General features: G+C 47.7%; 1 protein-coding gene across 2 annotated transcripts in view; it reads left to right on the top strand.

Moving 5' to 3' along the window:
- The window catches only part of PPP1R1B (protein phosphatase 1 regulatory inhibitor subunit 1B), a 69,042-nt gene extending 55,786 nt beyond the window's left edge, over window positions 1-13,256 (top strand). The window contains exons 7-9 of one of the 2 annotated variants that reach the window (XM_084804495.1): window positions 270-341; window positions 5,688-5,834; window positions 10,717-13,091. In XM_084804495.1, coding sequence (XP_084660621.1) covers window positions 270-341; window positions 5,688-5,834; window positions 10,717-10,820 — 323 coding nt within the window. In that variant the 3' untranslated portion in view covers window positions 10,821-13,091. Of the gene's footprint in view, window positions 1-269; window positions 342-5,687; window positions 5,835-10,716 lie in introns of both variants that reach the window. The other variant, XM_084804496.1, reaches the window with a different exon arrangement.
- The last annotated feature ends 492 nt before the right edge of the window (window positions 13,257-13,748 follow it).

Genomic DNA, 13,748 nt, shown 5'->3' on the forward strand with positions numbered 1-13,748 from the left:
GAGCTCAGAAGCATTGCACAAAGGGGCCTGCAAAGCAATGGCTTGTGAAAGAAGGCAGAGAGCACACGTTGCAGGGGAAGAGGGAAAAAAGTGGCTCAAAGTTTCTGCTTCTTAGGAAACTTGCTGTTCCTATACCTTTTGGGGGTGGGAGGGAGAGCTTGAGGGGAAAAAAACACATGCCTTCCATTTCTTCTTCTTCTTCTTCTCTCTCTCTCTCTCTCTCCCCCTCCCTCCCACCCCTCCAATCTTTGTAATGACTTCCCGAGAAGTCTTGGAGAATAAGCCCAAAGAACCTGATCATCCTGCCTATCCGGCTCTCTCCAAATCACAGAAACGGAAAGGTAAATTTGGGTGCTACAGTATAGGGCTTAAGAAGGGTTTATTACGTGGGCATGGGATAAAGGCTACCAACATTGGCAGAGGCAGACAGTTGTTTTTAAGAGAGTTGAAGGTGGCACAACAGCAACATTATTGCCTGCGGAGGACGCGCTCGTTTGGTTTGTCCTGCTGCTGTCGCTGGTCAAAGAGGTTGCGCATTTTCTGAAGCACTCCAAAAACTTGCAAAAGCTGTGAACAGAATCAGAGATGCTGAGAGGAGCATACGCACCGCAGGCATCTGTCCATCTCTCATGTCACCTCCAAGCCTCTGTAAAAACCCTTGTCTGTCTCCAGCCGTTGTTGCCATGGACACAGAATTGTAGTCAGCGCGGTGGATGTTCTGTGAGGACGAGAGGGGACCCACAACAAAACGTGGCATGTATCCCTGACCCATAAACAGCCTCTTTGAACAGCATCATCTGCCGCTTTGGGGGGCTTGCAGGAGTCACCTCCTTTCTTTCCCATAATCCTTCCTCTGCTGTGCTAGATGCTAAAGGCTCAGAATCAGGACTGGCTGGCAGCCTTAAACGTGACAGTGATGATGATGATGATGATGATTTTACATTGCTGTATACCAGGGGTGCAGAACCAAAGGCCCGGGGGCCAAATCCAGCCCTACAGGGGGTCCCCAGAGGGCCCCACTCCCTCCCCCTGGCCCTACCCCCTTTCCCCCATCCACCACTCGTGGCTTTTGTGTGGGGTTTTTCCTTTCTAAAAGGTCGAAATCCCTCCCCTACAGCTTAGTTACTGGCAGGAAGAGGTTTAAGCTGAAATACACTGGTATTTTTTGGTATGTTGGCACTGTCCCTTTTTGCCTTCAGCCCACGCTGGGATGCAGCTCCGCAGAGCTTCTCCAAAATGAAATTCGGCTCTTGGGATGAAAGAAGTTCTGCACCCCTATGGTATAGCAGGGGAGACCCTAAGGTGCATGTTCCCCTGACTTAATGCTCTCTTGACCCTACGCTATTAGGAGCTCAAACAGGCTCTGTCCCTCCACTTTCTCTTTTCGGTTGACACCTTTAGTATTTCTTGACTCTCAACTTACCATAACCATAGAATTGATTTCTAGAATCACACAGCCTACCTGACTTCCTTTAGACCCTTGTCTCCCCTCCCCAGGGCAGATGTGGGAGCTGCCCATAGAAAATCATAAGAACATAAGAAGAGCCCTCCGGATCAGACCTAGTCCACCTAGTCCAGCATTCTGTTCACACAGCAGCCAACCAGCTGTCGACTGGGAACCCACAAGCAGGGCATGAGCGTGGCAGCACCCTCCCACCCATGTTTCCCAGCAACTGGTGTACATAGGCTCACTGCCTCTGGTGCTGGAGGGAGCACATGGCCATCAGGACTAGCAGCCATTGATCCACTTCTGGCTTCTCATGGAGAAATCCAAGATTTTAGTATAGCTGTGACTGGGCAGCAGTGCATGTGTGTCCCAACAAAAGGAGTTCCTGGCTTTGCCGTTCACTATCAACCTGGATGTTCCCTCTCCAGACAATGAGATAAGTTGCTCTAGAGTTTTCTTGTTTTTATGCCCTCAGCATTGCAAAGCTCCAGCAAGTACATAAGCCCTGGAAAGCAGATGTGGCCTTTTATTGGTTTTAACCATTTTTATTTTCCTTTCCATTTACAAACATACGTACTTCTGTGTACCTAAGCAGTCCCCCGAGTATGTAGAGCCATGCTTGTAATGCTATAGAGGGGCATGTTTGAAATACTACATTCTCATACCATGGATCGATTCACAAGCCCCACTCCCTCCACTATTACGCATTTTTGAGGGCTCCTGCTTTAAGCTGTATATAGTCCTGTCCCCCACTGATTTAAATGCAAAGTGGGTAATGATTATTTTTGTTTAAAATATACTAGAAAAACAAGCGTCTTTGTGCCACAAGGCTCACACTGTGGGCATAACTACGCATGATGTTAAATGCATTGCCTGGATAGCTGTATGCGTTGTGTGGGTTTTTTCAATGAACAGTAAAGGACGGGGAGGCATCCATATTGAATTGAGACCACAGTATGCAGGGAGAGGAGGTTTAACCCTTCCTTCCCCCAATGTGATCCTGCCAAAAATCTCCTGTACCTCCCACATACGGCAATTATGGACAGAAAAAGGCTCCCCTTGGCACCAAAGTGTACGGGAGGGGCGGGACTGGGCCATGTGCAGCAGCCTGGAACGAGGCAGGAGCCAGGGCTAAAGAGTACTCAGGATCAGAGGCAAACCAGGAACAAGGCCAGAAACACAAATAACAAGGCCAGCAACACAAGCTACGCTCAAGCAGACCTTGTTGTTCAACCAAAGTTCCACACAGACGGGAAGCCCTCTTCCTACCCTGGAGGATCCCATGGCCAGACTGGGTGGAAAAAGTCTAGAATAGGGGTCCCCAACCTTTTTGGACCTGTGGGCACATTTGGGAATTTGAGGAATTGCTGTGGGTACCACCACAAAATGGCTCCCACAGAGGATGTGGCTACTCACATAATGGCTGCTGTAGGGGCAATTATGTAAGTAGCCACATCCTCCTAGACGTGGCTAGAGAAAAGTGAGCTAAAGAGATGCGGGGGAGAGAAATAGTGAGGCTAGATGCTGGGAGGAGGGGTAAACAGCAAGGCAAAGGGGTCGAGAAAGAGCAAGGCTAGAGGCTAGGAGGGGAAGAAACAGTGAGCTAAGAGGTGGAGGGGGGAAAGTGAGGCTAGAGGCTGGGAGGGAGGGAGAAACAGCAAGGCAAATGGGTAGAGGGGAGAGAAGGAGCAAGGCTAGAGGCTAGGAGGGAGGAGGAAACCACAAGGCAAAGTGGTCAAGAAAGAGCAAGGCTAGAGGCTAGGAGAAACTGACCTAAGAGGCGGAAGGGGGAAAGCAAAGCTAGAGGCAGGGAGGGAGAGGGAAACAGCAAGGCAAATGGGTACAGGGGAGAGAAAGAGCAAGGCTAGAGGCTAGAAAGGGGAAGGAAGGAAGGAAGGAGAAAGAAGGAAGGAAGGAAGGAAAGAAAGAAAGAAAGAAAGAAAGAAAGAAAGAAAGAAACAGACAGACTACCCTAACATTTTCTAAGGTTTTTATTTTAAAGCCTTTTTTTTGAAGGGTGCAGGGAGGGGAGAGCTTCATGGGCGCCACTGGAGTTCCCTGGGGCACTGCATTGGGGATGCCTGGTCCAGAAGGCACTTCACCGATCAGCTGTAATAGCAAAGCCCACCACATGGGGCAGCAGTCAGTAGTTCTCGACCAGGGCAGTGGGCCAAGGCCGGAAGCCCAGCAGGGAGGGAAGGGTTAAACCTCCCCTTCCTGCACTGCAATCCTGATTCAAAACGAAATCACCCTGTCCACACTTACTGTTAAATAAATCAACCTCCCACAGTGCTGCAGGCAACACACGTAATGTCACGTGTAGTTAGGTCCTAACAAAACCTTAAGGAAGCATCCAACAAAGGCGAAATAGGGACAGTGTTTTACCAGGGATAGATACCAGAAAACAGAATATCTTTGATACAGAGGAATCGTTGGAGAATATAAAATGTCATCCCTGGTGGGGTCGCTGCCACGGTCAAAGAAAGTTGCATGGGGGTGGGGAGAAATGATCCAACAAGACAGTATGAAACTAGGCCAAAGAATGTACTATATAGTCACAGTTTTAACTATATAAGCTATACAGCTAAGGCAGCTGACATTTTCAATTCTATAATTATAAAGCCTGAAAATTATATCCATTATAAAGGCAAGAGGATTTCTCCTATCAGCATGAAATTTGGCATGGAGAATATTCCTGGGTAGGCTTGGGGGTGGGGTCAGGGGGTAAAATATAGTCAAATTTCAGAAAATTCTGGTGAAGATGTCTGTATTAGAGCAGTTCCAGTTTTTTGCTTTCAGGTTTAGGCATCCCATGTTTTCTACCGTTTTTGTACACACCCAAAACATACCTTAAATTTCTCCTTTAGGCAGTTTCCATTATATAAAAAATGCAAGGGTATTGCAGGGAGCCTCACTTTTGCTGGTGAAAATCTGTTATGTAAATCTAAAATTACGAGGTTTCAAAATCCCCATTTTAATCAGTTGTTTAACCAAGGGGAAGTTATTCAGTACATGCTTATCATCAGACAGAGGCTTCCCAGATGGAGCCTGCTTTCCAAAAGAAAAATGACCATTGCCAAACAGGCTGCGGCTGTAGAAGACCACAGGTGGGAGAAGCAGAGCTGCTGTAACTGTTTTTGTGTGTGGAACATGAGTTTGGATGTGTTTGGGTGAAGTGCTCCAGTATGTGTGACTGTGTGTGTGCATGTGGGAAAGGGGAGCTACCATGACTCAACTTAATTTGCAGTCTCTGGTTTCTCTCACTTCTTGTGATTTACTCTGTGACCTGGTTCACACGTCACCAACAATCTGATTTGAACTCGTGGGTTCTTTGTTCCTCAGCAACGTGTAAACAACCCAGGGACAGCACATCCCAGGTTATTTAACACATCGGAAGCAGGTGGGCACGAGGGGACCAGCACACATGGTTGTTCCCATTGCACTTTCAGCAACCCACAGCTTGTTAACAATGTGCAGACCAGGTCTGGATCTTTTGTGAGATCTTTGCCTATGTTTGCAGTCTGTGATAACAACAGTGGACCACATTACAGAGTTGTTGTAACCCATTCTATTTCCCCCCTTTTCAGGCAATATAGTGACAACAATGGGCCATATTTTAGGCCCAATATAGTTCTTAAACCATTGGACAAACTCTGGAGATAATAATAAAAACAGGGATAATATGGAGATAATAATAAAAAATGGCCTTCCTTAGAGGGTTGATGTAATGATTCCTGAGATAACAGTGTGAAGTGATTAAACAAACTAAAGTACAGTATAAATGCTACATATTACATGGCTGCATTGAAGTTAAACTTTGCCACCCTTCACATCCCCGCCAGAGCGAACTTATAGGATTCAGTGAATATTCTTTAAAACAAGCAAAAACAAAGAAATTCTAAGATTTAAGAGTTGGTAAGGCATTTACAGATTCATTCCTGCACCAAAAAGGGTGGAACGTGTAAGTTAAGTTATATGCATAAATGTGTTTACTGCACGTATGGTGAGAAAGTTAAGGCTAGTGCCTTAATTCACCATTTCCATGCTTTTTGGTGCATGAGTGCATGTTTAAGCACCTTAATTTTTCTCAGAGTTATTTTGATCTTAGAATTGGCTCACAGTGAAGTATGAATGCCTTTGTTTGATCTGTGCTGCCTGTAGCCTGAGCTCTTTGAAGGATTCTTGTAGCCAGGAGATGTTTTCCCTTCTTGTTTGTCACTGTGAAGTTTGGTCCCATCAGGTGGACAGAAAGTATCCTTCGCTGGATCTGTAGAGGAGGTCCCCACTGAATCAGAAAAACCAGAAGGTGCTGAAGGAGGAGAAGCCCAAGACCAGCAGAACCAGGAGGCAGCGGTGGAACTGGGACAGGAGGATCCACCACTAACAGGTGATGTAGCTGGATGAAGCTCTGTCTCTGTCTGTTGTGGTAGCTAGGCAACACATTGCTAGGCCTAGTCATGGGCTATTAATAATTTCTTGTATTTCCAGTTTTGCAAAGGGCTGCATCATCTATATTGTCTGTTTGCCTCACAACAACCCTGTAGTGGGTTCCCATTATTCATGGTTTGTATCAATGACCCAGTGAAACCTGAGAGAGTGGCTTGCCTAAGGCACTATATCTGTGGTAGAAGTGGGTCTTGAAGCCAGGGAGGCCCACAACCAAGTCCAGCTTTGTAGCCCATGGACTGCATTGGCCACAGGGGCAAGAGTGCTCTTCTGCAGAACTATTAAAAGCGCAAAAGCTCGGGTCCCCTTACGGTGCAAGAGATGAATGCACTGGCCCGCTTGCATTAGCTGCCTGTATGTTTCTGAGCCTGATTCAAGGTGCTGGTTTTAACCTATAAAGCCCTACACAGCTTTGGGTCACAGTACCTGATGGAGCACCTCTCCCAACACGAACCTATCCGTACACTACGCTCAGCGTCTAAGGTCCTCCTTAAGCTGCCTACTCCGAGGGAAGCTTGGAAGACAGCAACAAGGGAGAGGGTCTTCTCAGTGGTGGCTCCCCAAGTATGGGAATGATCTCCCCGACGAGGCCTGCCTGGCACCAACATTTATTTATTATTAAATTTATTAATCGCCCATCTGGCTGGTCACCCAGCCACTCTGGGCGATGTACAGCATACAATAAAACAATTTAAAACAATAAAATTCTACAGTAAAAACATTTTCTAAAATACCCTAACCCACCCCAAATGCCTGCCTGAACAACCACATTTTTAATGCACGATGGAAGCTCATTTAAAGAGGGGGCATGGCGGAGTTCCCTAGGGAGGGAGTTCCACAGAGTGGGGGCCACCACAGAAAAGGCCCTCTCCCTCATCCCCACCAGTCTAGCTGTCCTGGCTGATGGGACAGAGAGAAGGCCATCCGAGGCTGATCTTGTTAAGCGGCCTATCTGGTGTTGCTGGAGGCGCTCCTTAAGATAGGCTGGGACAGAACCATATAGGGTTTTAAAGGTCAAAACCAACACCTTGAATTTGGCCCGGAAAACAACTGGTAACCAGTGCAACTCCTTCAGCACTGGAGTGATGTGATCTTGCTGGCGGCTGCCTTTAATCAGGCGAGCCGCTGCGTTCTGTACCAGCTGCAGCTTCCGAACCGTCTTCAAGGGTAACCCCACGTAGAGCGCATTACAGTAGTCTAAACGAGAGGAGACCAGGGCATGTACTACCGATGGGAGCAGATGGTCGGGAAGGAAGGGGCGCCGCCGCCGTATCAGATGGAGTTGATACAGCGCTGTCCGGCTCACAGCTGACACCTGAGCCTCCATGGACAGCTGGGAGTCCAAAATGGCCCCCAGGCTGCGGACCTGGTCTTTCAAGGGTAGCCATACCCCATTCAACACCAGGTCAACATCCGCCAGCCTCCTCTTGTCTCCCACCAAAAGTACCTCGGTCTTGTCAGGGTTCAGCTTCAGCTTATTCCTCCCCATCCAGCCACTCACCGTCTCCAGACATTTGGACAGGGATTCTACGGCCAACCTTGGTGAAGATTTGAACGAGAGGTAGAGCTGCATGTCATCCGCATACTGATGACACCGCACCCCAAACCTCCTGATGATAGCCCCCAGCGGCTTCACATAGATGTCAAATAGCATTGGGGAGAGGATGGAACCCTGTGGCACCCCGCAAGTGAGTGGCCACGGGTTTGAAACCTCCTCTCCCAGTGCTACCCTCTGGTACCTGCCGGAGAAGAAGGACTGGAACCACCGCAATACAGTGTCTCCAATGCCCAGCCCCTCCAGGCGGTCCAGGAGGATACCGTGGCCAAGGGTATCAAAAGCCGCTGAGAGGTCGAGGAGAACAAGGAAGGAGCATTTACCCCTATCCAGAGCCCTCCTCATATCATCCACCAAGGCTGTTTCTGTCCCATGCCCAAGCCTGAAGCCCAACTGAAATGGGTCTAGATAATCGGTTTCTTCCAAGTGTGCCTTCGACTGCATCACCACCACCCGCTCAATCACCTTGCCCAAAAATGGCAGATTTGAGACTGGGCAAAAGTTGTTCAAAACTTGAGGATCCAAGGAGGGCTTCTTTAAGACCGGTCTTATCACTGCCTCCTTGAGGGCTGATGGCATCACTCCCTCTTCAAGGGAGGCGTTCACCACCGCCCTGATCCCCTCACCCAGTCTCTCTCTGCAGCCCATAATGAGCCAAGATGGGCAAGGATCAAGTAAGCAGGTGGTCGGCCTTACAGATGAAAGCACCTTGTCCACTTCATTAGGAGGAAGAAGCTGGAACCGATCCCACAAAACCGGTTTGCCACAGGCCACCTCTTGCTCACTAACTGTATCCACAGCGTGCAGAGTAACACCCCTAATCTGATCAATTTTATCTGCAAAGTGCCTTGCCAAGGCCTCACAGGAGACCTTAGAATGCTCCAGTGGTTCAGGAGCCACAGGACCGACCAGGCTCCAGACCACTTGGAACAGCCTCCTGGGACAGCACTCTGCAGACGTGATAGAGGCAGCATAATATTCCTTTTTTGCTGCCCTCACCACCATGTGATAGGCTGAAGATACAGCTCTAGCCTGTGTCTGATCGTCTTTGGAGCGAGACTTCCGCCACCGGCGCTCTAGCCGTCTCACCTCCTGTTTCAGAGCTCGTAACTGCGGATTGAACCATGGTGCAGTCCGAGCCCTGTTCAGAGGGAGAGGGCGTTTCGGAGCCACCTGATCTAATGCCCCAGTGATTGCGGCATTCCAGCCACCCACCAAGGTCTCGACCGAGTGGCCGTTGGCATGCCCCAGAGAATCCCCAAGCGCGTTCAGGAATCCATTCGGATCCATAAGACGCCTGGGGCGGACCATTTTAATGGGTCCTCCACCCCTGCGGAGGGGTTGTGGAACCGAGAAGTCCAACGTCACCAGATAGTGATCTGACCATGACAAGGGGGTTGTGGATATACCCCCGACTTCCAGATCACTCCCCGCTTCTCCAGAAACAAACACAAGGTCTAGTGCATGACCGGCTACATAGGTGGACCCAGTTAGAATATGGTGCAGCTCCCAAGAGGCCATGGTCTCCATGAAGTCCCGAGGTGCTCCTGTGAGGATGGCCTCCGAATGTACGTTAAAGTCCCCCAACACCAATAAGTTAGGGGACTGCACACGCACTTCAGAGACCACCTCAAGCACCTCGGCCAGGGAGTCAGTCCTGCAGTGGGGTGGACAGTACATGAGCAGAATCCCCAGACTGCCCTTCGGGCCCAACCTCCAGTACATGCACGCAGCAACCTTGGTCTCCCAGAGAGGGGGTGTGGTGAAGACCAAGGACTCTCGGTAGATAACAGCCACTCCCCCTCCCCGATCCCCAGCCCTCGGCTGCTGTGCATACGAAAATCCGGCTGGACACATGGCTGCAAGGGTTGGAGCAGCAGCTTCGGCCAGCCAGGTCTCCGTAATACATGCCAGGTCTGCACCCTCATCCAGGGTGATATCTTTTCGGTGCCAGGTTAAGCCCTTTCTCTTCTCCCAGGCATCTGGCAGTATATGATGAGTTTTAATCGATCCTGGATTTGTCTTATGGTTATGGTTGATTCATAGAATCATAGAATAAATAGTAGGGTTGGAAAGTTGTTTTAGATATATGTTGTCCTTTTGTATATTGTCTGTTTGTGTGTGTTTTTATGTAAATGGCTTTTAACCTCTGTATACTGTATTTCTAATGTTTTTAATCTTTGTAAACTGCCCAGAGAGCTTTGGCTATGGGGCAGTATAGACATGAGCGCTCAAACTCTGAAACTGCATGCATTTGCTGCTGCTCAGGTTGTTGTACATGGGATTATCCTATGTGAAGTAGGTTGGCTGAAAGATAGTGATAGGCCCGAAGTGAGCTTCATATCTGAGTAGCAGAGCCGGTGTGGTGTAGTGGTTAGAGTGTTGGACTGGGACTCAGAAGACCCAGCTTCTGGTCCCCACTTGGCCCTGAAGCTCACTGGGTGGCTTTGGGCCAGTCACTCAGCCTAACCTACCTCATAGGGTTGTTGTGAGGATAAAATAGAGAAGAGGAGGTGGCGATTATGTGCACCGCATTGGGCTCCTTTGAGGAAAGGCGAGATATAAATGCAACGAATAGTAAGAATAATTTGAATCCAGATCTTTGTTCAAGTCCAGCACTCTATACTGACCATCGCTATATCCACTGAGAAGCTGGCTCATTTGCTTGAATCTAGAAATACCTGGTTCTCAAGCACCTTGGTGCAGTATATCTTGTTTGCTCCTGCTGTCTTTATCGTGACACAATGTGGGGGAGACAGATAAGGAATGTAGTCTAGGGCCTGGGAGTTTTGCACGGCGACAACCATCGCATCCCTCCAAGCCTTGGTTTCCACAAGTGTAGAACACATGTTTAAACTGGTTTCAAAACTGTTGTAACTGTCATGGTTTCCAAACAAGGAACCCTGGGAACTGCAGTGCTATGAAAGGCAAGGCATCTCTTACACAGAAATGTCAGCACTTTCACAAAACGTTATTGTTGGTTTTAATTGTTGTTTTTATCATTGGCTTTTATTGTTGTTTTTATGTTTTTATCACTTTTAATATTTTAACTGTTTTTATGTATTTTATTGTAAGACGCCTTGGGGGGCTTCTGCCCTGAAAGGTGGCCAAGAAATATTTCAGATACAATAAATAAATAAAACTATGGTTCCTAGGATTCACTGGGAGGAAACTATCACATTTAAAGTGGTTTGAAACTGGTTTGATTTTGATGCAGATATGCTAAATTGCAGGAAAAATTTTCTAAATATTTTTCCTTCTCCTGTAGATCATGCCATGGAGCTGAGTCACTCCAGCTGGGAAGAGAGACCCCCCTGTGCTCTTAACCTGGAAAGCCGTTCCTCCCCACCCCCGATTCGCACCACCACCTAGCACAGGAGGTGAAGGGTTGACTTGGGAGCTGTCCTGTTGACGGAGAACTCTCATTTTTCACCAAGACAAATTGGATTATTTCCTTTAACAACTATTTTCTCTTTTATTCTCTTTTCTGTTCCAATTTGGTCTTTCATTTGGCAGTGTTTGGCTTGTGTTCAGTGAATTATTTAATGCAGAGAAAGAGTGGATGGAAAGCTGTTGGGCACCGAAGCTAGGAATAAAACTTCCAAGTTCAGAGGCAGGATATCCCGGATGTCCAGGTGCTGGGGACAAGTGACAGAGTGTGGCGATCTCTATTGTGCCTTGCTTGTGAGGTTCCCTGGGGAGGCGGGGGGTGGGGGGTCAGGCTGGTAACTGTCTGAAGTGCAGTGCTGGCCTTGATGTTCATTTGGTGTGATCCAGCATGGCTAATCTTAGGTTTTCATGCCTCTGCTCATCCACTTAGATCTGAAATTCTGTAACTGTGTTCTGTGAGACCAGTAGAAATGGTTTTATTGAAGGGATTCAGGTAATTGGGTGCTTCCAGACAGATGGATCCTAGAGCTAACAGACAAAAGACCACTATTCCATCTTTCCCTCCTTAATGGGTTTTGGGTGCTTCCAGACAAAGGGTTCCTAGCACTAGCTTGCAGAAGGCATCATGCTTCTGATCCATCGTTTTCTCCTTAGCAGATTTTGTGTGTTAAGGAAAATGACGGAAGAAGTGGTAAGAAAACATGGGAAGGTCACGAGTAGGAGATGGCATCTGGACCCCCTATAAACTTCCGTAAATGGGGCAAAGCGACGGTGCTGTAAAAGCCTCATCTGGAAGCAGCCTTTCTGTGGCAAGAAAAAAGATGGAGGAAGTGGCAGGAAAACACAAATGGAAGGCAAGGATATCTGGACCTCCTCCAAAAATTCCATGAATGAGGCAGAGTGATTGCACAGTAGAAACCTTTTCTGGAAGCACACCTGGTCTGAAGATGTTGCCATTAGATTTCTGGAAGCCAAATTTGGAAAAGTGCAAGTGTCCCAGTAGGTAGCAACTGGAGCTGGGTTCAGACTGATAAACTAGAGGGGAGATCTCTGATTGGTCCACTTCTAACTTCTCTCACCCCCCACCAGTGTTCCATTCATTTCTCTGAAACCTGTAAATCAAAATCCAATCAATTTGTATAGTCAAAGCTGCTCTTTCGCTTTCTATGCCCTTTGACCCCACCCCATCACACTCCTCTCCCCATGTACTGGGCCATGCCTTTCCATATGCCTCTCTGCTCTATTAAAGCTTTGTAAATAAATGAGATGTTTAAAGAGTGTTTTATGGAGAAAGGAGCGGCCTCCAGCCTGAGGTAAGTGAGCTCCTCTTTACTGCATCAGCCAAGAACTACAGAAGCAAAGATTTCCATAACTCTGTGGGATTTGTGTGTGTGCAAATTATCTGTAAGTGCATGAACCAAGGCGCGGTGACAGCGGGTGTTACAGAGCAGTAGGACACGGTTTGTGAGGACAGGTGTTCTTGTCTACGATGACTCCCAACTGGTGGGTTGGCATTCTCCCAGTCAAGCCAGAGCTGACATTTCTCAGAAGCCATTTTTCTGAAGAAGAAATCTGAGGTTTTTCTTTTTTCTCATCCCTCTAGAAAAAGAAGGCCACTTTGGAGAATTTTCTCTGGATGTTCCCCATCATGCTTTGTGGCAGCTGCCATTTTCCCCCCCACAATGCCCCCGAATGACACAAGATCTGTGGCACTGTGGAGGATTTCAAATAGCAGCCAGGCTGCCAACATAGTTGTGGCTGCTACCACGTGCAGCAGCGACATCAGGAAAAAAGAGATTAGCAGTGCTACTGCTAATGGGGAACCCCACCCCGGAGAAACTCTTGGGAAATGTCTCCTCCCCCTGGAGAAATTCAGTGACATGGGGCCCCCAGTTTCTCTGCTGACAAATAAGGTGGAGAATTTTGAGAGGCCTTGGTGCACAGTACTACAATCTGCATCTCCATTCAAACTTTAATTCTGGCTCCCAAAAGGCAGCCCAACTAAATCAGTTTCCAAACGTCTGAGTTCTGGCAAGTTTCCATGGAAAGGAAATTCAATAGCTACTTTACGCTTGATCAGGAGCATCTGGTAGGTCAGTTACAACCTGCCTCCCCAGTGTGCCTAACATACAGTTTTATACATACAGCTTGAAAGGTTTTTAACTGAAGGGGTGAGATAAGAAATGTTGGCTGCCTGCACACTCTTCCACCTATACCTATTTTGTAATAAACCTGTACTTAACCTCGCTGCTTACTTACATCTATTTGTCTGATATAGGGCTTCTTCACAACTGGCTTATCCTGCAATTGAGATTGCTCCTTCACGGAACTTTGCATGCTCTTTACATGAGGCTGTGACCCTCCTGCACTAAATGCCCTTTGTTCCTTTTTTAAATAGATCACAGATAATGAGCTATCAAATTACCCTGTTGTGTTCCGCTTGATTTCCCTCCGTGAAAAGAGTTAAAGCAGCAAGAAGAGGCATGTGATCACTGACAGGTCTTGGACATTTCTACACCAGCCTAAAATCCTGCATTTAAAACTGGGCTTTCTGCTTCCGTTTTAAATGCAGGATCACAACTGACTCCCTTTACAGGCACTCCCTTTCCCCTCTCCCCTCCCCCCTCCTTCTCCCCATATCTGAGTCTTCCATTATCTTTCATTGATCTCGCGCCTCTTCTTCCCGCTTTAACTCTTTTGACAGAGGAAACTGAAGCGGAACACAAGCGGTGTAATTTGATAGCTCACTATCTGCAATCTATTTAAAAACGGAACAAAGGGCATTTAGTGCAGGAGATGCCCTGGAGATTGACAGCGTCATCTAAAGAGCCCGCAAACTTCCGTGAAGGAGCAATCTCAATCGTGGGATAAAAGCCCATTGTGAAGGAGCCCCTAGTCTATTATCTTTTG

Source organism: Heloderma suspectum, chromosome 6, assembly GCF_057233095.1.
Source record: "Heloderma suspectum isolate Gila_16-S chromosome 6, 16-S_ref, whole genome shotgun sequence".
NCBI classification, from domain to species: Eukaryota; Metazoa; Chordata; class Lepidosauria; order Squamata; family Helodermatidae; genus Heloderma; species Heloderma suspectum.